Genomic DNA, 24688 nt, shown 5'->3' with positions numbered 1-24688 from the left:
TTAAAGATGTAAATGTTAAAGTTTAGCGTTGGTTAAGCTGACATGATGCATTAATCAATGAAATCAATCAATCACTCGAACGCAACGTGTGTTAGTGAGAGTAAATGAAGTCTTCAAGCAGCGCCGACGAGGGTAAACAATGACATCACAAGGTCAAAATGGCTGAAACGTTCCTCAAATTTCACAAGAGGTTCCCAAGAGGCTTTCAAGGATGTCTGGAATGTTCAAGTGAGCGTTTCAACACGACGCCGCGTTCAAAGTGAGATGCATTCAAGGACACCTGTTTCCCGCCTCTCCTGGCGTCCTCAATGGCGGACGCCTCGAACGTCTTCAAGGGCACCAGGCACTTCCTCAAGGGGTTTGATTCAAATTCTCGCCGTTCTTGAGGGAGTCCGCCACCAGAAGGTCGACTCCGGCGAGCATCGATCCGACGTGTCGATAAAAATAATGGCCTTTATTTGCATCTAATGAGCTTCATTAACATTCGCACGTCTCAGATGTTTAATATTCCGGAATGTTCTGACAGCCGATTGGACGCGTCATCGGCCCCGCCCCCCTTTCACTCGCACACGGGCTCCTGACGCACAGGACAACTTTTAATGACCTTTGGCTTAAATTTATGACTTCAAAGCTTCCTGGGTCGCGACCTTGCTTGTGTCACATGACATCAAAGACGCGCACGTGCACGTGCACACACACACGCTTCAATAAAACAAGCATCAATTGTGATCCCTGGCGGCATCGCTGATCTTTTTACTGCGTCTGCAACATCAACGTAACGACCTGCTGTAAATCTGACCGGGGGGGCTGGGGGGGGGGGGGGGGCGACAAGAAGAGGTGGCGATGTTCTCGTGAGCGGAGGGACACGAAGGAAATGACAATGGTCTCCATCTTGACGACCATCTTGGACCCGTGGTTAGCATGTTGGCCCCACAGTCGAACCCTGAATCTCGAATCTCCATTTGGGCATGTTTGTGTTGAGCAGGGTTTGGGCAAAGTACGGCCCAGGGGCCACATGTGGCCCACCAAGCATTTGAGTCTGGCCCGCTAGTTGCTAGTAAAATTAAATGACATACTTTGATGCGATCTCATATTTAAAGTGTTCCTGAAAAAAGGAACATACGACTTTTACAGATAAAATTAGACAAATAAGGCTGCACGGCGTTCAAGTGGTTAGCACGCAGGCCTCACAAGCTAGGAGACCCGAGTTCAATCCCACCCTCTGCCATCTTTGTGTGGAGTTTGCATGGGTTTTCTCCGGGTACTCCGGTTTCCTCCCACATTCCAAAAACATGCTAGGTTAATTGGCCACTCCAAATTGTCCATAGGTATGAATGTGAGTGTGAATGGTTGTTTGTCTATATGTGCCCTGGGATTGGCTGGCCACCGGTCCAGGGTGGACCCCGCCTCTCGCCCCAAGACAGCTGGGATAGGCTAAGGATAAGCGTGAGGATTACCGGTAGAAAATGAATGAATGAATGAATGTCTAGGATCTGTTCCTTAGGGAGGGGGTACTGTCACGCCCAACATGACTGCCCGAGTGCCAGTTTATTTCCTTAGTTCCGGTTTTACCACTCTTTCAAGCGGTAGAAAATGAATGAATGAATGAATGAACGTCAAGGATCTGTTCCTTAGGGAGGGGGTACTGTCACACCCAACATGACTGCCCGAGTGCCAGTTTATTTCCTTAGTTCCGGTTTTACCACTCTTTCAAGCGGTAGAAAATGAATGAACGAATGAATGAACGTCGAGGATCTGTTCCTTAGGGAGGGGGTACTGTCACGCCCAGTATGACTGCCCGTGTGCCAGTTTATTTCCTTAGTTCAAATAATTCAAGGAAAATCATAAGCATAAAATCGCCCACCCATGGTGTAGAGTTTGCATGTTCTCCCTGTACTCCGGTTTCCTCCCATATTCCAAAAACATGCATCAGTGGAATATTGTTCGTCTAAATGCGTCCTTGCGACATGTGATGTCTACGTATTCCTTTTTCTTTCCTTTCGCACCTTCTCCTTTTCCTTTTGTGTTCTATTAACAACTTATGGGAGTGTGTCGTAACCATAAAAGGTCACAACACTAAAGGTCACAACACTAATGGTTGTAATATAAAAGGTCATAGCACAAAACGCAGAAGCTAGTAGGACAGCCTGTGTACTTATTGAAGTACTGATAGAAGTATTCCAATTGAGACGCACACCGATTGTCTTCAAATGTTGAAAGCGGTGACTATTTATGGGAAGATGAAGTTTGACCTTGAGTGACTTTTGGAAGAAGTCGCAACAGTGAACAGACGACATCAAATCAAGCGGGAAAGAATTTTTGTCCTTGACAAGGTCAACGTGTCTCCAACACTTGGACTTTCAAAAGTGAGTCAGACTGAAAGAAAATACTTTTAAAAAAAGACTCAAAGAATTGAGCGATGGCGTCGAGCGGCACGGCGTCCTCGTCAAGGTCGGCCGCCCGCCTTACCTCCGCCTGTGAAATGCATGAGGAGGCGCCGCCGCGCGAGCACAACAACAAGCGTCTGAATCCCAACACGCTGTAGCGGAGCGAGCCGGGGAGGGGGGCGGGTCAGAACCCCCGACCCACCTCCCGCCATCGCTGGCGCTTGTAATGCATGAGGAGCGCCGGCGGGCGCGCACGTGATGGCCCGCGCCAAGCTGTGAAGCGAGGGAGTCCTTCGGCGGGTCAGAGTGTGGACTTCTCTGCACGCCGCCTGCCAAAGACCACAGCGCTCCCCCCTCCCCCCACTTTAAATCCACCACGGTCACCTTTAACCCCGCCCCCGCACGCCAAGTAGCTTCATACATTTCAATGGCTGCAGTCCGTCAAGTGTCTAGACGGCACACACACACACACACACTATTCTCATCACAAACTCTTCAGTTCATTATTATTACTTCTATTATATTACTATTATTGTAATAATATGTATTATTATGCCAATTATTAATATCATTATAATTATTGGGACTGATCTATTTGAACTATTTCTGTTTTTCTACATTAACTCCTTTTGTACTAAACACATTTATGGATAAAGCATAAAAACTGAAGTTTAAGCTTTATTTTCCATAATTTTGTGTGTGTGTTATTGCGATATGAACACACAATCATGTGCAATCTGCAAATTATATGAAAAATATTAGTCATTTTTTCATCTTCACCTCCATTTCCTTTATTTCCATAACTGCGACCTCCTTTCTTCTTTTTTCTTTTCTTTATTACATTTTTGTTCAAACACACACACACACACACACACACACACACACACACACACACACACACACACACACACACACACACACACACACACAGAGTCAGTCAGTGTGAGTTGTTAAAGATATTATTTCATTGTCATGACACGCAAGCTCAGGAGTCGTAAAATATGAATGGGCCTGTGTGTGTGTGTCTGTGTGTGTCTGTGTGTGTGTGTGTGTGTGTGTGTGTGTGAAGTTCAGCAGGGAGGCTCAATTAACTGTGACCTTCCTCCATTGCGCCCTCCTCCTCCTCATCATCCTCCGCCGCCCACGCTGGCCCGCAGTGACCTCATGTAAATGGCCGACCTGCCGTCCCCAACAAGCACACCGTGGGGGGAGGATGAGGATGATGAGGAGGAGGAGGAGGAGGGAAAAAGTTGACATAAAAGATGTAAAATGATCTTTAAAAAGATTTGAACTTGGATTACTGGATGATTTAAAGCTAAATTAACACGAGGGGATGCTAATTAGCCTTCATTTATTTAGGCCATGTCCAGTCATGTGACCAAACCCTGGCTGTGTCTCTGTTGGTGCAACAAGTGCTTATACTTAGTGCTTAAGTGCACACTTGTGCATTTACACTTAGGCTTTTGAGTGCTTAAGTGCACACTTGGGCATTTACACTTGGGTTTTTGAGTGCTTAAGCACACACTTGCACATTTACACTTAGGCTTTTGAGTGCTAAAGTGCACACTTGAGCATTAACACTTAGGCTAAAGTGCGCACTTGCGCATTTACACTTAGGCTTTTGAGTGCTAAAGTGCACTCTTGCGCATTTACACTTAGGCTAAAGTGCGCACTTGCGCATTTACACTTAGGCTTTTGAGTGCTTAAGTGCACACTTGTGCATTTACACTTCAGCTTTTGAGTGTTTAAGTGCACACCTGCGCATTTACACTTAGGCTTTTGAATGCTTAAGTGCACACTTGCACATGTACACTTAGGCTTTTGAGTGCTTAAGTGCACACTTGCACATTTACACTTGGGTTTTTGAGTGCTTAAGTGCACACTTGCACATTTACACTTAGCCTTTTGAGTGCTTAAGCGCACACTTGCGCATTTACACTTAGTGCTTAAGTGCACACTTGCACATTTACACTTGGGTTTTTGAGTGCTTAGACGCACACTTGCACATTTACACTTAGTGCTCAAGTGTACACTTGCGCATTTACACTTAGGCTTTTGAGTGCTAAAGTGCACACTTGTGCATTTACACTTAAGCTTTTGAGTGCTTAAGTGCACACTTGCGCATTTACACTTAGGCTTTTGAGTGCTTAAGTGCACACTTGAGCATTTGCACTTAGGCTTTTGAGTGCTTAAGTGCACACTTGCGCATTTACACTTGGGTTTTTGAGTGCTTAAGCGCACACTTGCGCATTTACACTTAGGCTTTTGAGTGCTTAAGTTCACTCTTGCGCATTTACACTTTGGCTTTTGAGTGCTTAAGTGCACACTTGCGCATTTGCACTTGGGCTTTTGAGTGCTTAAGTGCGCACATGCGCATTTACGCTTAGGCTTTTGAGTGCTTAAGTGCACACTTGCACATTTACACTTAGGCTTTTGAGTGCTTAAGTGCACACACGTGTACATACATTTCCATTTAGTCATTCTCCCAAGTATGACAAAATGCAGTGCACTTAAAATGGTGAGTGTGCAGTGATGGGCACTCGGTAGTTGCAATTTGGGTGATGGAGCAGAAGGGGAGGGACCGGTGACGAGCGGTGAGGTGAGGTTCCTTTGGAGTTTATAAAATGATAACACAGGTTTCACATTAAGATGATAACCACAAATATTCATTTATTCTATTTTATTTATTTTATTAACTGAAAACATGTGGTCATACCTTTTGGATTGTATTGGTGTTGTTTGTTTCACACACACACACACAAACACACACATTAATGTTGGTGTCTGGGATTGGTGGGCTGGTATTAACTCCGCCCCCATCACAGGAAGTCCTAGCGAGTGTTGACGTGTCATGGCGGAGCGTGCTGGAGAGAAAGTGACGGTTTGTCGCCATCCATCAGCTTATGCCGACCTAAACGCCACGTGGGCGCGTGCAGATATGGAAGGTGGAAGGGTGGGGGTGGGGGGATGGGGGGATGGTGGGGGGGTGTCGGGGTGTTTAATCAGTTTAGTAAATTAAAGAAGAAGGCTCGTCACCCGCCTTCCCCCTCCTCCTCACTCTGTGTCTCTATCTCGCCCCTCCTCCCCTTGGATTAATTCCCCGTCCATGATTGATTGATGATGTCTATCAAATAATTGATTAATTGTCACACGGGTCCCTCAAGCAAGCCAACGTTATCTTGTTCTTTGGCTTTTATCAGCCGACGTAGCGCGCCACGGCGAGCATGTCGCTGCCGTCTTCCCGCCTCATGTGTCTGCTCTTCCTTTAATCACCGCGATGCCGCCGCCCCCTTCTTCTTCTTCTTCAGGTTCTTTAAAGGAGGGAAAACATTTGGATCATTTCTTCACAACTTTACCGTGCCCCGGTAATAGCAACACTGAGGTGAGGGGAAATAAAGACAATGTCATGTAATACCATTTATATGATATTTTATTGTGATATATTCATATTCTAACCGTACATATTCATATATATATTAATATTGAATATAATAGTTTTATACATCTATATTAGGGCTGTGAAATGATTACACATTTTAATTAGATTAATCACACGAAAGTGGATTAATCACGATTAATCACACTTCAAGTAAATTAATCACGATTAATCACTATTTGCAAGTATGCATGCGCTATCTCATGAATACAAAGATGACAAGACACTATTATTTGTACGTATTATAACCCGCTTTAATAACAGTTGAACGTTTGAATCGCGCTTTTTATTACGAGCCATGAGGAGTTGAGTTCAAAGACACCGTGTAATTTTCGTTGAATTCACGTGGTTTGAGTTTAAATGTGTTCATTCCATACTAAAATGCAATAGTCGCTTACTGCTTTTCTTTGTTCAGTCATTCATTTTCTATTGCTTATCCTCACGAGGATCGCTGTGGGTGCTGGAGCCTATCCCAGCCGTCTTGGGGCGAGAGGCAAACAACCATTCACACTCACATTCATACCTATGGACAATTTGGAGTGGCTAATTAACCTAGCATGTTTTTGGAATGTGGGAGGAAACCGGAGTACCCCGAGGTACTCAGAGTACCCACGCATGCACGTGGAATTGAACTCGGGTCTCCTAGCTGTGAGGTCTGCGTGCTAACCATTCATCCACCGTGCAGCCGCTTTTCTTTGTCTTTCTGTTTATTTATAGCACACATAAAGTACATGCATAATAAAGACGTCGTTGTGATGTCGAGATGGTACCTGAATGCACCTTGCGGTCATGTCGTGACAATGAGGAAGCGTCATTCCGACGACGAGCGGGCTATAAAAACGTGTTTGTGAGGCGACATCAACCGCTGTTGATGCGTTCAGGTCAGAATAAAGTTGTAAAAGAGCGTCTCTTTTGTTCTCTTGTGTGTGAGGAAGCTGATGTGCCTCCATCTGCTCCCATGCAGCAATGGAGTGCTGTGGCTTGCTGGGGGCCTCCTGCGCCTCCTACGCCTCCTACACCTAACACCTCCCCAGGGGGGCGCCCAGAAGGCATCTTCACCAGATGTCCGAGACACTTCATTTGGCTCCTGTCAATGTGGAGGAGCAGCAGCTCTACTCCTGGAGTCTCTCCTGGATGACAGTGCTTCCCTCTCCTATCCAGCCGCCCTATCCAGCCGCCCTATCCAGCCGCCCTATCCAGCCGCCCTATCCAGCCGCCCTATCCAGCCGCCCTATGCACCCGCCCTATCCAGCCACCCTATCCAGCCGCCCTATCCAGCCACCCTATCCAGCCACCCTACGTGGGAAACACATTTTGGTAGCTTTTTTTATTTCGGTTCATGTCGGGGCCAAAATGCCTGAAATTGATACCCCATACCTCTGGAGTACTCCCCATAGAAATATGGATGCAGAAATATGGATGATTTAAAGCTAAATTAACACGTGGGGATGCTAATTAGCCTTCATTTATTTAGGCCATGTCCAGTCATGTGACCAAACCCTGGCTGTGTCTCTGTTGGTGCAACAAGTGCTTACACTTAGTGCTTAAGTGCACACTTGCACATTTACACTTAGGGTTTTGAGTACATAAGTGCACACTTGCGCATTTACTCTTAGGCTTTTGAGTGCTTAAGTGCACACCTGCGCATTTACACTTAGGGCTTAAAGTGCATAAGTGCACACTTGTGCATTTATGCTTAGGCTTTTGAGTGCTTAAGTGCACACCTGCGCATTTACTCTTAGGCTTTTGAGTGCTTAAGTGCACACCTGCGCATTTACACTTAGGGCTTAAAGTGCATAAGTGCACACTTACACATTTATACTTGGGCTTTTGAGTGCTTAAGTGCACACTTGCACATTTACACATACGCTTTTGAGTGCATAAGTGCACACTTGCACATTTACACTTAGGCTTTTGAGTGCTTAAGTGCACACTTGCACATTTAAACTTAGGGTTTAAAGTGCCTAAGTGCACACTTGCACATTTATACTTAGGCTTTTGAGTGCTTAAGTGCACACTTGTGCATTTAAACTTAGACTTTTGAGTGCTTAAGTGCACACTTGCACATTTACAATTAGGCTTTTGAGTGCTTAAGTGCACACTTGTGCATTTAAACTTAGACTTTTGTGTGCTTAAGTGCACACTTGCTAATTCATACTTAGGCTTTTGAGTGCTTAAGTGCACACTTGTACATTTACACTTAGGGTTTAGAGTGCTTAAGTGCACACTTGCGCATTTACACTTAGGGTTTTGAGTGCTTAAGTGCTCACTTGCGCATTTACACTTAGGCTTTTGAGTGCTTAAGTGCTCAAAAGCACAGGCTTCCTCAGGGAATGCCGTCTTCAAGTGCACAAAACACAGTACACTAATTGGGCAAACTCCCATGCGCCCACCCTTGTCTGGCCCAGCAGACGTGGATGTTTGGCCCAGATCTGGGAAATCTGGGTCCATGTTGCCTGGTCCCTCACCTCACGTCGCTTGTCTTGCATGACGCTACCGGGGGCATAAACACCCCAGCTAGGATCACTGAGACATGCAAACTCCTCCACCATATCCATGAAATATTAATACACAATGTATTAACATTTCATATAGCTCATCACATTACAAATGGGATCATAACAAACATGGCGTCATTATCACAGCCGCAATGCTAACATGGTGGAAATACTCCATTGTAATTGGACGTGGAATTCAATCGAAACGTCTCCAAAATGTGATGACGGACAAAAAAGGCATATTTTCACGTAATTTGTGCATACCCAACTCCGTCATACATCACGGGCCTCTCCATGCCTCCACTTCACCATAGAAGGTCAATGCAAAGTGACTCATGAACGCGGCGTCCATTTTTAATCGCCCCTGATTGCATTGTTACGGCGGCCGCTGTCATTCTCGATCGCTACTCATGACAAAACGATGGCGGAATTTCACGGAACTGGTGGAAAAATACTGGGAAAAGTATAATATAATATTTAGAGGACGCAGGCGTGGCATCATGAATAAAAGACAGATGATTGAGTGACAGCATGTCGGCTGTCGTCAAAGCGGGTGGAACAGGAAAAGTTGGCAGATATCAAGGCATCCATTTTCATTTTCTACCAGCATGTTTGTCATATTTTGTAGTATTTTATACCACACAAACGCCCTGATACTATCCACCAAGACATACTTGACATATACATACAACAAAAAAACGTATTTTTGATTAATTAGTTTTGATTAATAGTTTAAAGAAAAGTGATCAACTTTAATATTGGCAATATGATCAAATAAAATTATGAAGAATAAGCATAGAAAATGGATGGATATTTTTTTTTTTACTATACTCATGTATAGTGATGTTTATGATACTGTAAGAGTACTACCACGACTATCAATCAATATCCAGTCTCTAGTCACATGTTGATGCGTACATACAACATAGATGATTATATAAAGATGAGACCTCTTAACATGAAAGTACAGCTGCAGTACACCTTTCAGCCACACGAGGGGGCGCTACCTGCCAAATCTGGCCTATCCAAAAACCTCCAAAAAGATGCTGTAAGCAAATTCTTCTTGTCTAATTAAAAACAATCACCATAAAAGCAAATCTTCAACACAATTTATCAGCAGCCAGAAGACACACACACACACACACACACTACACACACACACAACTTATTAGCATCATCAAGGTCAAAGCGCTGACCTTCAGGCAGCCTCTAATAAAAAGAGTCATTGGAGAGTGAACCAATCGAGACGCAGCACTCGTTAGCGAGCTGACAATGAGCTGTTAGTGACACACACACACGCACACGCACACACACACACACACGCACACACAAACAGAAACGTGCGAGGAGTTGATGAGATCGTAAATGAAGGCTAATTTGTAGACAATTGTCTTTGTGAGGATATGAGAGACAATTAGAGGCTGAGTGATTGATTGGTCAGGAAAGAGAAAACAGATTGATGGAAAAAAAAGGAGTAGATAGAATGAAGAGAAATAAGTCCGGAGTACGGAGACTCACCTGTGACAGGCCAAGGTAGATGGAGACGGTCTCAGAGATGTACAGGAAGCGACCTTCCTTGTTTAGTGCAAATACAAAACCATCCAGAGACTGAAAAAGACACAAAACGTAAACAATCACCAAGGATACCAAGGAAACGCTGCCGATATCATGGCTTTATGTGGCAGTATCAGCTGTATACATCATAATACCAGGTGTACACATGCCGATATCATGGGTTTATGTAGCAGTATCAGCTGTATACATCATAATACCAGGTGTACACATGCCGATATCATGACTTTATGTAGCAGTATCAGCTGTATACATCATAATACCAGGTGTACACATGCCGATATCATGACTTTATGTAGCAGTATCAGCTGTATACATCATAATACCAGGTGTACACATGCCAATATCATAGGTTTATGTAGCAGTATCAGCTGTATACATCATAATACCAGGTGTACACATGCCGATATCACGGGTTTATGTAGCAGTATCAGATATATACATCATAATACCAGGTGTACACATGCCGATATCACAGCTTTATGTAGCAGTATCAGCTGTATACATCATAATACCAGGTGTACACATGCCGATATCATGGCTTTATGTAGCAGTATCAACTGTATACATCATAATACCAGGTGTACACATGCCGATATCATGGGTTTATGTAGCAGTATCAGCTGGATACATCATAATACCAGGTGTACACATGCCGATATCATGGGTTTATGTAGCAGTATCAGCTGTATACATCATAATACCAGGTGTACACATGCCGATATCATGGGTTTATGTAGCGGTATCAGCTGTATACCTCATAATACCAGGTGTACACATGCCGATATCATGGGTTTATGTAGCGGTATCAGCTGTATGCATCATAATACCAGGTGTACACATGCCGATATCATGGCTTTATGTGGCAGTATCAGCTGGATACATCATAATACCAGGTGTACACATGCCGATATCATGACTTTATGTAGCAGTATCAGCTGTATACATCATAATACCAGGTGTACACATGCCGATATCATGACTTTATGTAGCAGTATCAGCTGTATACATCATAATACCAGGTGTACACATGCCGATATCATGGGTTAATGTAGCAGTATCAGCTGTATACATCATAATACCAGGTGTACACATGCCGATATCACGGGTTTATGTAGCAGTATCAGATATATACATCATAATACCAAGTGTACACATGCTGATATCATGGCTTTATGTAGCAGTATCAGTTGTATACATCATAATACCAGGTGTACACATGCCGATATCATGGGTTTATTTGCAGTATCAGCTGTATACATCATAATACCAGGTGTACATATGTCAGTATCAGGTGTATACATGCCAGTATCAGGTGTATACATGCTAGTATCAGGTGTATACATGTTCGTATCAGGTGTATATATGCTAGTATCAGGTGTATACGTTAGTATCAGGTGTATACATGTTAGTATCAGGTGTATACATGTTAGTATCAGGTGTATACATGTTAGTATCAGGTGTATACATGCCAGTATCAGGTGTATACATGTTCGTATCAGGTGTATACATGTTAGTATCAGGTGTATATATGCTAGTATCAGGTGTATACGTTAGTATCAGGTGTATACATGTTAGTATCAGGTGCATACATGCCAGTATCAGGTGTATACATGCTAGTATCAGGTGTATACATGCTAGTATCAGGTGTATACATATTAGTATCAGGTGTATAATACCAGTATGAGGTGTATACATGTTAGTATGAGGTGTATACATGTTAGTATCAGGTGTATATATGTTAGTATCGGGTGTATAATACCAGTATGAGGTGTATACATGTTAGTATGAGGTGTATACATGTTAGTATCAGGTGTATACATGTTAGTATCATGGTATATACATGTTAGTATACCTGCTAATATCAGGTGCATGCATAACACTGGCATACGAGCCAGTATCAGGTATATATGTAGATGCTGAGTGTATATGATACAAATAGTATTAGTAGTAGTATTAATAGTATTAGATGTAAATGTGCCAGTATCAGGTGTATAGATGCTAACATCTTATTACGTGTATACATGCCAGTATCATGCCAGTATCAGGTGTATAGATGTTAGTATTAAGTGTATACATGCCAGTATCATGCCAGTATCAGGTGTATAGATGTTAGTATTACGTGTATACATGCCAGTATGATGCCAGTATCAGGTGTATAGATGTTAGTATTACGTGTATACATGTATGATGCCAGTATCAGGTGTACACGTGCTAGTAGTATCAGGTGTGAAGGTGTAGGCAGGAGAAGAACCAAGCAGATTGTTTACTTCCTTATGTTGTGTGTTTGTTGTGTTTGTTGTGTTTGTTGTGTTTGTTGTGTCTCTCTACACCTTCCACTGTTTCTTTCTCTCCTGAGTGTGTTCTTTGTGTTTGTGTGTGTTTGTGTGTGTGTGTGTGTTTGTGTGTTAAGAGGAAGCAAGATGATTGTCTGGTGCATCCTGCAGAGCTACACAGCATGAACACGTCTCCTCACATCACAACACACAACTAAGTCTCATAACACACACACACACACACACACACACACACACACACACACACACACAGTGTGTCTAATGGTGTATTTATGTGAAGATCTCACCGTTACACTCAACGGGTGCTGTGAAGCTCACACACACGCTCAGTGGGTGAGTGTTGTTATAAGACCATTGCAGCGAGCGAGCTGACTCACAAACGTGTGCACGTACACACACAACACACACACAACACACACACAACACACACACAGGCAGGTTAATTACACTTGCTTTCCTGCTGACACTGTGTGTGTGTGTGTGTGTGTGTGTGCTGATAGCTAATGCTAATGCTAATGACATGTGAATGGTCAGTGGGCCTCATCAATAACCCTCCATGTTGACACCCACACCTGACAACAGGAAGTGGTCATCAGTGGTTGTGTTGTTGGAGCCGCCATGTTTGCGTCAAACTTCCAAACTCCCCTTGAACTTATTTCACTGATTGAATCCCAAACATTTTGGACCGTTTGGACTGATTTTTCCTGGCACACAGGACTGGAAACACGGTACGTGATTTTCAGTAGTAGAACGTTGGTATGGTCCATAAAATGGAAGTTACATTTCAAGCTAAACTTTCATTTTGACACAAATTTAGGCAAATATATTTAGACAAAATGTGTAAACAATTATGCAACAACACACAAAAATGGTGGTTTTACATGAAAATAATCATTCATTCATTTTCTACCACTTATCCTCACGAGGGTCGCGGGGGTGCTGGAGCCTATCCCAGCTGTCTTGGGTCCACCCTGGACTGGTGGCCAGCCAATCACAGGGCACATATAGACAAACAACCATTCACACTCACATTCATACCTATGGACAATTTGGAGTGGCTAATTAACCTAGCATGTTTTTGGAATGTGGGAGGAAACCGGAGTACCCGGAGAAAACCCACGCATGCACGGGGAGAACATGCAAACTCCACACAGAGACGCCTGAGGGTGGAATCGAAGGTGAGGTCCGCGCGCTAACCACTCGACCGCCGTGCAGCCGTGAAAATAAGCATTTCTTTCCAAAACACCAGGAAGTATTTACAGTTTTCACGTTTGGAACTGAACTGTGTTTGCGTTCACATGCACGTGTGTCCATGCATTCAAATTTCCCTTCAACGTCTAACCTTGTGCACGCTACACGGCTCCATGCTTTTTGACTTCCTGCTTGCCGTGGAGCATTCAATAACGCGGGAAAGATGCATGCCGAGCTCCACGTTTGTAAGCTTAGAACTACGCCGGTCATGATCTCTTGTCTGATCTCTCCCTCGTCTTTGGTAGCTCATGAGTTTGTATTTTAAATTACTGCTTTTTTTTTTTCCCATTTTTGCTGATTTTAATTGTATTTTTCCAAAATGCCGAGGGACAAAAAAACCAAAAACAAAACAGCTGCAGGCCATAAATGCCTCCCGGGCATCCCTGGTCTACATAAGCGTCTAAATAATCCAGTAGTCTACATCGGGGGTGTCCAAAGTACAAAATGAAAGGTAAAAAAAAAATTAGCATTAGCATTACCATGTTGTGTTTGTGTCACGTTGTGTAGCTGTGTGAGCTTGTGTGTGTGTCGTCGATGACTTCCTGCTCCTCCAAAGATGTGACGATAATCACGACGTGCGTTTTTGTTTTTGGACCGCTTATCTTGTGCGGCGGAGGCAACATGCTGCTGCAGGTGAGGGGAAGCTAATCTGACGGATTAAAGCGGATTAATTAGAATTGGAAAGTCAGTTGGAAGGTGTGTGTGTGTGTGTGTGTGTGTGTGTGTGTGTAAATGATGCTGATGTATACAGATAGGATGTAAACACAAAATAAGTCATGGATGTAAACAACCGTAACCTTGAGGAATGTTTCTGTTCCCATGATGCATTGCCGAGGTCACACACACACACGTTTGTTTACCGCTTCCTGATTTTTGTTTCACTTCCAAGGTTAGCGGGGTCACTGAAGTTGGGCGGATGCTAACAGACTAGTCCGGGGGGGGGGGGGCAAACCTATTGGGTGTGGCTTATTCAGTAACCAAACAAATGAGTGGACACTAACGACCTGTTGTGCCACCAGGAATACTACGTACAAGGAACTGGAATACAGGATGGTTGCTAAGGAGACACCCACCAACCAACCAGGGACATACACAGGAAGACCCCACACTTAAAACTGAAGAAGACGGTCGGATTAAAGATAAAACAACTTTGCTGATATTAAGTGTATAAATATGAAATATACTGCGAATATACATTCATTCATTCATTCATTTGCTTGGAGGGTGCTGGAGCCTATCCCAGCTGTCTTGGGGCGAGAGGCGGGGTACACCCTGGACTGGTGGCCAGCCAATCATAGGGCATATATATATATGGCACGGCGGTCGAGTGGTGAAAAATGATTGTCTACTATATTGGCTGGTAGTAGAGTAACAATGACTATAGGGGTGTTATTTCATGGCTAGAGGGCTCTGATACAAGGTCGTAAACAGCTTTTTTTTATACTGTAATGATGACAATATGGCTGTACGGTGGAAGAGTGGTTAGTGCGCAGGCCTCACAGCTAGGAGACACAAGTTCAATTCCACCCTGGGCCATCTCTGTGTGGAGTTTGCATGTTTTCTCCGGGTATTCCGGTTTCCTCCCACATTCCAAAAAAAACATGCTAGGTTAATTAGCCACTCCAAATTGTCCATAGGTATGAATGTGAGTGTGAATGGTTGTTTGTCTGTATGTGCCCTGGGATTGGCTGGCTGGCCACCAGTCCAGGGTGGACCCCGCCTCTTGCATGAAGACAGCTGGGATAGGCTCCAGCACCCCCGTTACCCTTGTGAGGAAAAGCGGTAGAAAATGAATATATATATATATATAGTTTTTGGAATGTGTGAGGAAACCGGAGTACCCGGACAAAACCCACGCATGCACGGGGAGAACATGCTAACCACTCGACCACCGTGCAGCCCTTGCAAATATACAGTATGTGCTAAATAATAAATAGTTACTTTGCCCCAACATGGAGGACCCGGCGACCAAAACCAACGTGAGACAGGACGTGTTTACACGTGGCGGCATCCAGGATGAGAAGTTTGCGTCGCCGCGGAGACGCTTGGGCGCTTGGGCAGCTGCCGGGCCTCAACGATATTCATGAGCTACCTATCAGCAAAGAAAGTGAAACCAATCAGACGAGAAGGAGAGGAAGCAGCAGATCCAGAATCAGCTGACCTCCGCCTGTCAGCTGGGATATTGTTTCTGTGGCCCGCTCTTGTTTCTGGCTTGTATTTGCATATTAATAACACACACACACGCACATGCACACGCACACGCAGGGCCCCAAGGTGTGTGTGTGTGTGTGTGTAACAATTGGACATTACCACAGGAGTTGTGCACTAACACACACACACAAGTTAAGAAAACAAGCAACGTACCGACACACACCTCATCCTCTCAACACACACGGCCCGCCGCCGCCCGCCGCCAATGCCGATGCCGATGCCGCCGCCGCCACGGGGCGTGTGCGTGTGTGTGTGTGTGTGTGTGTGTGTCTTTGTGAAATCACAGAGGCTCTGACCGCCTCCTAGTAATTATGCTAATTGCCTGGATGCCCTTGCCTTTATTTATGCACGGCTGCTAAGATAAATAAAAGGAAATTGCTTTGGATCTAACTGTATTCATTTCAGCATGCTAACTAGAACGCTAACGCCGCTCAGCCCCCTGCCTGTGTGTGTGTGTGTGTGTGTGTGTGTGTGTGTGTGTGTATTTGAGCAAGTGAGTGGTTGCTGCAGATTTGTTTACCCTTCACAAATTCTGCAGGTAATTGCAATTTTGATTGTGCATTTATTTATTTGATTCATTGTGTGTGGACCGCTTGTACCGAGTTAATAGTGTGTGTGTTTGTGTGTGTGTGTGCGTATGTGTGTGTGTTTCCTGTCTCTGGTCTGTCACAATAAATGATTTTGTTCTATTAAGCAGAATTAAATGTTTAATGTTTTTTTTTTTTTTACAAATAAACTAACTCCTTGATTGCAGACATTGTGACAACACAATGTAAGGACAAAAGTATCGGGACTACCACAGGAAGTGGAATTGAGTCTTTGCGGCGAGAAGAGCTTCCACTGTCATGGGAAGACTTTATGAAATATTTTGAAGCCTGTCCATTTTTTATGTTGGATCAGTTCTAGTGAAATCCTTTACGGACTTTGGTTCGTGTAGAAAACTTCCCAGGAAAAAGCGGCGTTGAAGCTGGGAAAAACTTTGGACACCAACTTTGGTGTCAAATGTCTTGTTATGATGAAGAATAAAGACGGAGGGTAACTAAGTGGAGTTGACCCGGGCTTTTTAATGCATGACACTATGGAGGGGGGGGAAAGAGGAAGGATGATAAATACAACGAAATCAATTCATAAATAAACAAAAATAAAAGACTAAAGGAAATAGAAGTGTAAAACCGAGTAGTTGGGATAGCAGTGACAAAAGGGAAGTACTAAGACTCAAATGTAATTATTTAATTTCAGGTATTTTAAAGAATATTTTTGTTTTTTCTCTCACATTTATTTTTTAATCTGATTGAAACAATACCATAACATTCATGTTTTTATATCCATGTTAGCTTGTCATGACTCTATAGTTGGAGTGGTTTCATTCTTTCTTTCTTTTGTACTGGACTACGTACGATACGATGACCAGTAATAAAATACTTTTAATAAAATTATAAAATAATTAGACCATGTTGGCAGGGATGCCATGATAGATGTTTTCCTAGTAAAACGATCGCCGATTGGTTGATCGCGAACAAGAACGGGTGTGGGTAAAACGCAGACTGTGGATTACGGACCGCGGTCTAAATAAAGGATTCTGATTGGTCCATTTCAAGATTTGCAAGGATTGGTTTGCAAATTACCACCGGAATTACGTAGTCCGTGTTTTACCAACACCCAACAAGAACCGCTTTAAAAAAAACTCTTGGCAGTACGGCATGCTAAAGTGCACTTGCCCGACGGGAATATCACTGATTGGATTTACTTGCCCCAATTTTGTTTTAACTTGCCCCGGGCCATCGGTACATTGTTATTGTCCAGCCCTGGATGAGGTTGGAATCTGGGTGGTTGGGGGGTGTGGGACTAGATAAGTCTTGACTTCTTCCCATTCCCTTTCCAACATGTGTACGTTTATATGTACATATGTATTTTTATTTGTGTTGATTTATGTTTGGCTTGTTGTGTTTTGGATGATGTTCGAAATAAAGAAGGAAAAAAAAAAGTTGGATGCTAATCCAACCTCTCATTCGTTCATTGGGAGCTGTGTCCGTATACTTTTGTCCATAGACTGCAAGGTATAACACAGGGGTCTCAAACTCAATTTACTTGGGGGCCACTGGAGCTCGGGTCTGGGTGAGACTGGGCCGCATCAGGTTTTCCCAAACCCCCCCCCCCCAAAAAAAAACGCATTTATTAAAAACAGAAAAATTTAAAAACTTCGTTTTGGTTCCGATTTTCTACAATAAAAGCTCTGATAAAACATTCCACTGTTCTCAAATATCTTCATTTTTATTTTTCTGCACAAAATAAGATGAAAAATAAATAAACAAATCAAGAATAAAGAAAATCAATCAGTAATAAATAAATATAATAATAATAATAAAACAGCAAATAATAAAAACGTAATGATTTTTTTCATATTAAAATGAACAAAGCATTATTAGAGCCCTGTAGACATGACAAAACACGACTATAGTCACATTTATACTCTTTTTATTTACAACATATTGCGCAACCGCAGGGTCTTGAGACACATGCTAACTCGCAAACTAGAGAGCTAGCCACCTAAACGGTAGCCTTCAAGTTATTTCCTTTCTTAAATAGCCAAAAACTTACCACTTCCACACGGATAGGGAGGATAACTATTAAGAGTTATTTAACCTTTAACATGAACATGAATCAAACGTAATAATAATTTTTTCTGGGTACATGATACCATACAGCATCCATATCAAACTTACATTAAACTTTCATATCAAGGCGGGGGCCTCAAACTAGGGGCCGCGTGTTTGAGACCCCTGGTATAACAGCTCTCAGTAAGCTACAGTGCAGCCGGAAACAACATGTTACCTGACACAAGGATGCAAACACACACACACATAAACACACACACACATAAACACACACACACACACGTCTAATGAGGACATTCAGACAGTAAAAGAAAGAAGTGCAATTGATTAGCGAGCGGCGGCGAATGCGTCTCCCTCCCTCTTGGCTTCCCACCTTCTGTAGATTACGGCATCGATCCACTCGTGAACGCTCGCACACACAAACACAGCGAGAGCGAAGATGAGGCCATCTTTTAACCATTCAGAACAGGCGCTTTAAATGTTACTGTCGAGCTGCCTTTTAATGACAAATGAAGGGGGGGGTAGGGTGGGGGGGGGGTGATGTATGGGAAAGTGACAAATAAAGAAATAAAGCCAGGAGGAGGCGTGATTAAAAGTCATTTGAAGATGATCAATGGAGGGAAAAAGACATCGGGGACAAAAAAGAAGAAAAGAAAAACATGAAGAGGAAGTGAAGATAAGCTAAGATAAGACCACCGATAGATAAGACCACCGATCCAACAAGTGTCCATCTTTACACGACAGGTTCTGGTTCTTTTAGGTTGATGTTTCAAGGGGTGGTCAAAGGTCATGTTTGGTAAAGAGCCGTGGATTCACGGCAAATTAAATACATCTCATTCATCATAAATTGGTACTAAATAAAAAAATATGTAGTAATAATGTAGTAAGTAAAATGTACAACATACATGAATTAGTAAAAAAAAAAACATCAAATGAAAAGTGTATGTCTCTATGCTTTACTGATAATGTTTCAGATTTGGCCAGTGGTATTTCAACATAGTTGCTGTGAGACGCAAAAAATGAAACGTACTCATTGTATAGCTTCTACATAGTAACTCCAATCCGTCAATCAAATTTCCCTCTTGTTACACTTTTAAAAAGTTCAAGCTTTGAATTTTAATCATCAACCTCCAGGTCTGACACAAAAAATTATCTGTGACTGTTTCCCTGTACTGTAGCGTTTTTGTATCCTCGTTAAAACATATTGCTGCAGTGCTCCTACCATTCGCTGTCCAATCACAGGGCACATACCGTATAGACAAATATAGACAAATATATATATACCGTATAGACAAACAGCCATTCACACTCGCATACGTACCTGTGGACAATTTAGGGGGTATTCTGCTAAGCAAATTGAGTGGGTTAGCGAGCTGTGTTGACTGGACAACCAGACTTAGGTAGCTGTCTTCTAAAGCAGCTGTAACGCTAGCAGGCTAAACTCCTAACCTGGTCGCGACCAGGATATTTCCAGGCTTCCAGCTAAAAATCAGCCATGAAAGTGACGATGTTTCATGTTTAGCTAATTCGGAGATGATTATTGAGAACCTAAGAGGTTCCTGAGGAGAGAAAAAAATTAAAAAAGATTATTCCTTGATGATATCATCCATCTCTGGAACTCTTTGCCCCATTCACTCCGTGCAACTCAAAAACCAAAGTTTTAAATCCAATTTTAATGTCTAACATTTTATACCTGACTGATTTAGCCTTGTTTTTTTTTATTTTTTTAGCTCTGAATGAATGTACGGATATTGTATTTTAATAAAATAATAATAATAATAATAATAATACATTTTATTTGTATAGCGCTTTTCAAAATACTCAAAGACGCTTTACAGAAAAATTTTGTTGAATAAAAGCAAGTAAACAGAGTTAAAATATAACATTCATTTGTTTATACACAGTTAAAACATGGCTAAAAGCGGGGCCGCACACGTTTACTATTTTTTTTTAAATTTTTTCTTCACTGTAAAGCATCTTTGAGTACTCTGAAAAGCGCTATAAAAATAAAATTTATTATTATTTTAATTATTATTATTATTAATTATTATTATTATTATTATTATTATTATTATTATTATTATAATAACCTGGTTGTGACCAGGATATTTCCAGGCTTTCAGCTTAAAATCAGCCATGAAAGTGCCGCTGTTTCATGTTTAGCTAATTGGGAGATGATTATTGAGAACCTACGAGGTTCCTGAGGGGAGAAAAAAAAAAAAGAGATCATTCCCTGATGACATCATCCATCTATAAGCAAGATGGAGTTTCAGATGCGTCGATAAATTAAAAGACTAGTCGGGTCGAGTTAAAGAAGCCAGCAACCGTTTGACTCCTGCTGGTCAAAGGTCAACACGTGTGAAAACATAGGATGAATGATTCCATCCTGCGCGTTGGCTAACGTGTGCGGCACATAAAGAAGAAGTAGAGCAGCAGATGGTTTCACGCTCGGGAAAGATAAAAGTCCTCCTGGCTGGTGACACCAAGTATTTGTCTCCTTTTATTTGCTGGTTGCTCTTTGTGACATTTAAAAAAAAAAAAAACTCAACGTGTCACAAACAATCTGTTCATCGCTTCATATTTACAAGTGTAAAAAAAAGTCAAGCACCGCTAACAGCGAGAGGTGAAACCAATAAGGAGTTGTCATGTTGTCACGTTGTCATGGCAACAAGAACATTCACCATACAGGGCAGCTCCGGTCACGTCACGCGACCCCGCCCCTCTAGCCTTTCACTTCCTGTTGGAAGCTTAGCTGCTTCCTGTCCAGCTCATGTGCTGACAGGCAGCATTAAGCATGGCGCCGCTGACATTACGGCAGCGCCAAAGGTCAACGCGCGAACGAAGTCACGTGCACGCCCCCCCACCCCCGCCCCCCCCAGTGCTGCTCGCCGCCATCATTGCCAAGTCCAAAAGGTCAACTTCCTGCTGATTGGCCGCACAAGCATCAAATGAAGCCATCGATCCGCGGACACATGGGGGTAGGGGGGGGTGGGCGACCAAGGAGGGGGGGCGGGGGAGATGACTGAGGTAAGGTGAGAGCAGGGCGGGAGGAGAAGGGGGGTGTTTGGGTGTTGGGGGTGAGTCAGAAAGGTCAACATGTCAATAATGTGAAGATGGCGAGGATGAGGAGGGAAGGAGGAAGGCGGGGGAGGGAGGACAAAAGGTCAAGATGTCGATAACCAATAGCCAACGAGGATGCGGTGTCAACAGTAACAAGATTATCTTCAATAATATGCATGATGGAGATGAACGTTAGCGCTGTGAGACAAGTCACATGACAACAGGAAGTGCGAAAGATGGCCGCCATACAGAATAACACTCAAAAACTCTCACACCCCAGACACTAAATACCCAATTCCGTGAATGAAGTCGTTATTGACGGTATCGTTGTCAGTCAAAAATCACCCGGCGCAGACACGAGTCGAGGAAGTTTTCTTTCGCAAGGTCGCGCTCCGTCGTACGTTTTGACAGGTCACGTGACACTGACGACTTTTAAACGTGTTGCCGTGGAGACGAGACGGGATGGCAGCCGTTCAAACGCGCCGACTCAAGGACGGCGTCTTTAAATGCTCTCCAGATGGATGCTACGTCTCTGCTGGCTAACCTCGGAGTACCCTTCCAAAACACGCACAAACACACACACACACACACACACACACACACACACTGCGTTGTGTCTGTTTACAAAACTGTCGCCATGCTAACATCGCTCGTCGAATGTCATAGTCATGTGACTGACTATGGCTGATGCTAACAAAGTCTTAATTCATGATTAGCGTAATGGTAAACAATAACTACTTTGCTAATAAACAGGAAGTAAGTCCGTAGGAGGCGTGTCTTGCCGCTGCTCTCCTACTTCCTGGTTGTGATAAAAGCTACGCTGCTAATGCCTTTGTTATTAGCATGAGTAACGACGACATTAGCGTCGTCGATTATCCCAAACTGTGCGTGTTTGCGAGAGTGACGTCGTCGGCGACGGCGCGTGCCCAACGTTGATTTAGCGGGCAGGAAACAGCAGGAAGTGACTGTGATGACGACTCATCAGTCACAGACGCCGCGCTAACGATCGTTATTGGTGATTAATGGCGACTACCGCAGATGAAAATGTTTGTCGCTAATTATGGCGGTGAAACGACGAAGGCTGCGAAGACCTTCAGGACTTGATCCAAGTTGTCGTTTACACAAATGAACCTCTTTAGTCGTCACTTTGTCTCCAATGGAACGAGTCAGTCTGTTATTTGTTCATATAATCACGCTCAAATGCTTTTATTTTGAAGGCCCAGAGTGGTGCCGGTACAGTAAGGTCCAAATAGAGTCGTCTCAGTCGGCAGCCGAGTGGAGTGGGAGGGAGGGAGGCATGAGGGAGGGGTGAGGTTGGACAGGGGTGTCAGGAGGAGGGCGGCGCTCCGAGGGGGCGGCAGGCAAAGAGAGATAATGAGTCCAAAGCGGCGGACGGCATTTGTCTTCATTTGGCGTGACGGCCTTCATGCGTTATTATTAGCGGGCGCCACTGCGAGACGGACGGCGAGCGCCAGGCAGGCCCAGGAAATGAAGTGGTGAGCTTGTCGGGAAAGAGCGAAAGCGAAAAAGAGCGAGAAGGCGAAAAGGACAGAAAACGAGCTAGCGAGAGTGAAAAAGAACGAAAGAGTGAAAAAGAGAAAGACGAGACAAAAGATACTGATGAATACAAAACGTGACAGGCGGCCATGTTGCAGGAAGTGACATGTTTGAGATATTTGTAGTGACAGAAAGGTGAAAGGTCACATCAACGGCGTGATATGACGCAACAGCCGTAAACACGTAGCGCTGATGTCGACTCGTCATTTTCCTTTTCCTTCCTTGGAGCTCGTCCAATCAAATCAGCCGCCATCACATCGACGGTGTCCCGCAGCTCTCGCTAGCTCATCTTGATCAACGCGGCGTGACGCTCGCAGGTGTGCGGGCGTCACGCCGCGTTGACATGCTCACGCAAACGCCGTGCCAATAAGACGCCGCGCAGCGTGGAATGTGCTCAAACCTCCTCCTAAACGGATAATCGAGCGTGCAGGCACGGGCCACGGTGGAAAACAAACGCCCCCCTCCCCCGACCACGACCACCAGCCCTGCGTCAGACGCTAATGTTTGACATGACGCCATCGACATTAAGACACTCTGATGACGTCAAAGAACAAACACGCCCGCTCGGGTAAACCCCGCCCGCCTGCTGCGACGCAAAGGACAAAACGTGCTGTGCGAGAACGTCGAGGAAGCTCAGAGCGCTGACACGTGACGCCACGCACACACGCAGGCAACAGATTGCTGATGGGACCGAAACCGTAACCTTGCCCTCACTACCCACAATCCCTCTGGGGGACGGCTGCTCCAGCTGCTGCTATCACACAGAGTGGGACAGGGAAAGGTTTGGGAAGGGGGGGGGGGGCAGGATGGAATAGAACGATGACAGAGACATCAAGGAGTGAGTGAAACCGACTCAGGAGTCAGAGAGAGAGAGAGAAGGGGCGAACGAGTGCTAAAATCATATAGACAAACAACCATTCACACTCACATTCATACCTATGGACAATTTGGAGTGGCTAATTAACCTAGCATGTTTTTGGAATGTGGGAGGAAACCGGAGTACCCGGAGAAAACCCACGCATGCACGGGGAGAACATGCAAACTCCACACAGAGATGGCCGAGGGTGGGATTGAACCCTGGTCTCCCAGGTGTGAGGTCTGCACACTAACCACTCGCACATCGTACAGCCATATTTTCATCATTACAGTATAAAAAAACCTGTTTACGACCTTGTATCAGAGCCCTCTAGCCATGAAATAACACCCCTATAGTCACAGTTACTCTACTACCAGTCAATATAGTAGACATTCATTTTCTACCGCTTATCGTCACAAGGGTCGCTGGGATGCTGGAGTCTATCCCAGCTGTCTTGGGTACACCCTGGACTAGTCTCATATGGCAGCGTAGCTAGCATGCTAGCACATAGCACAGAGAGGAATGTGAGGAGCATTCACAAACATTGGGTCATTCATTCATGCTGGAGCCTATCCCAGCTGTCTTCTTGGGGCGAGAGGCGGGGTCCACCCTGGACTGGTGGCCAGCCAATCCCAGGGCACATATAGACAAACAACCATTCACACTCACATTCATACCTATGGACAATTTGGAGTGGCTAATTAAGCTAGCATGTTTTTTAATGTAATCTGTATTTTCCAAACACAAATTCCCTTTCATGCCGAGATTCCTTACTATGTAAAGATTTCTCAACCGTCGTGGGTATGCTGGAGCCTATCCCAGCCATCTTTGGGGGAGAGGCGGGGTACACCCTGGACGGGTGGCCAATCATTCCAAGACCATTTCCTTTCCAGGAATTCCACATTTTCCAGACAGCACAGCAAATACGATAAAACTGCGAAGCCCCGC

At 44.0% G+C, this 24688-nt stretch overlaps 1 protein-coding gene across 4 annotated transcripts in view; it reads right to left on the bottom strand.

Moving 5' to 3' along the window:
• LOC131139957 (neuronal PAS domain-containing protein 3-like) overlaps positions 1-24688 on the bottom strand; it is a 146340-nt gene that overhangs the window by 29204 nt on the left and 92448 nt on the right. For all 4 annotated transcript variants that reach the window (XM_058089932.1, XM_058089929.1, XM_058089930.1 and 1 more), the window contains exon 5: positions 9840-9929. In XM_058089932.1, the coding sequence (XP_057945915.1) occupies positions 9840-9929 (90 nt within the window). The remainder of the gene's footprint in view (positions 1-9839; positions 9930-24688) is intronic.

This window comes from Doryrhamphus excisus, chromosome 13 (genome assembly GCF_030265055.1).
Source record: "Doryrhamphus excisus isolate RoL2022-K1 chromosome 13, RoL_Dexc_1.0, whole genome shotgun sequence".
NCBI classification, from domain to species: Eukaryota; Metazoa; Chordata; class Actinopteri; order Syngnathiformes; family Syngnathidae; genus Doryrhamphus; species Doryrhamphus excisus.
This window is presented reverse-complemented; position numbering and strand designations above follow the sequence as displayed.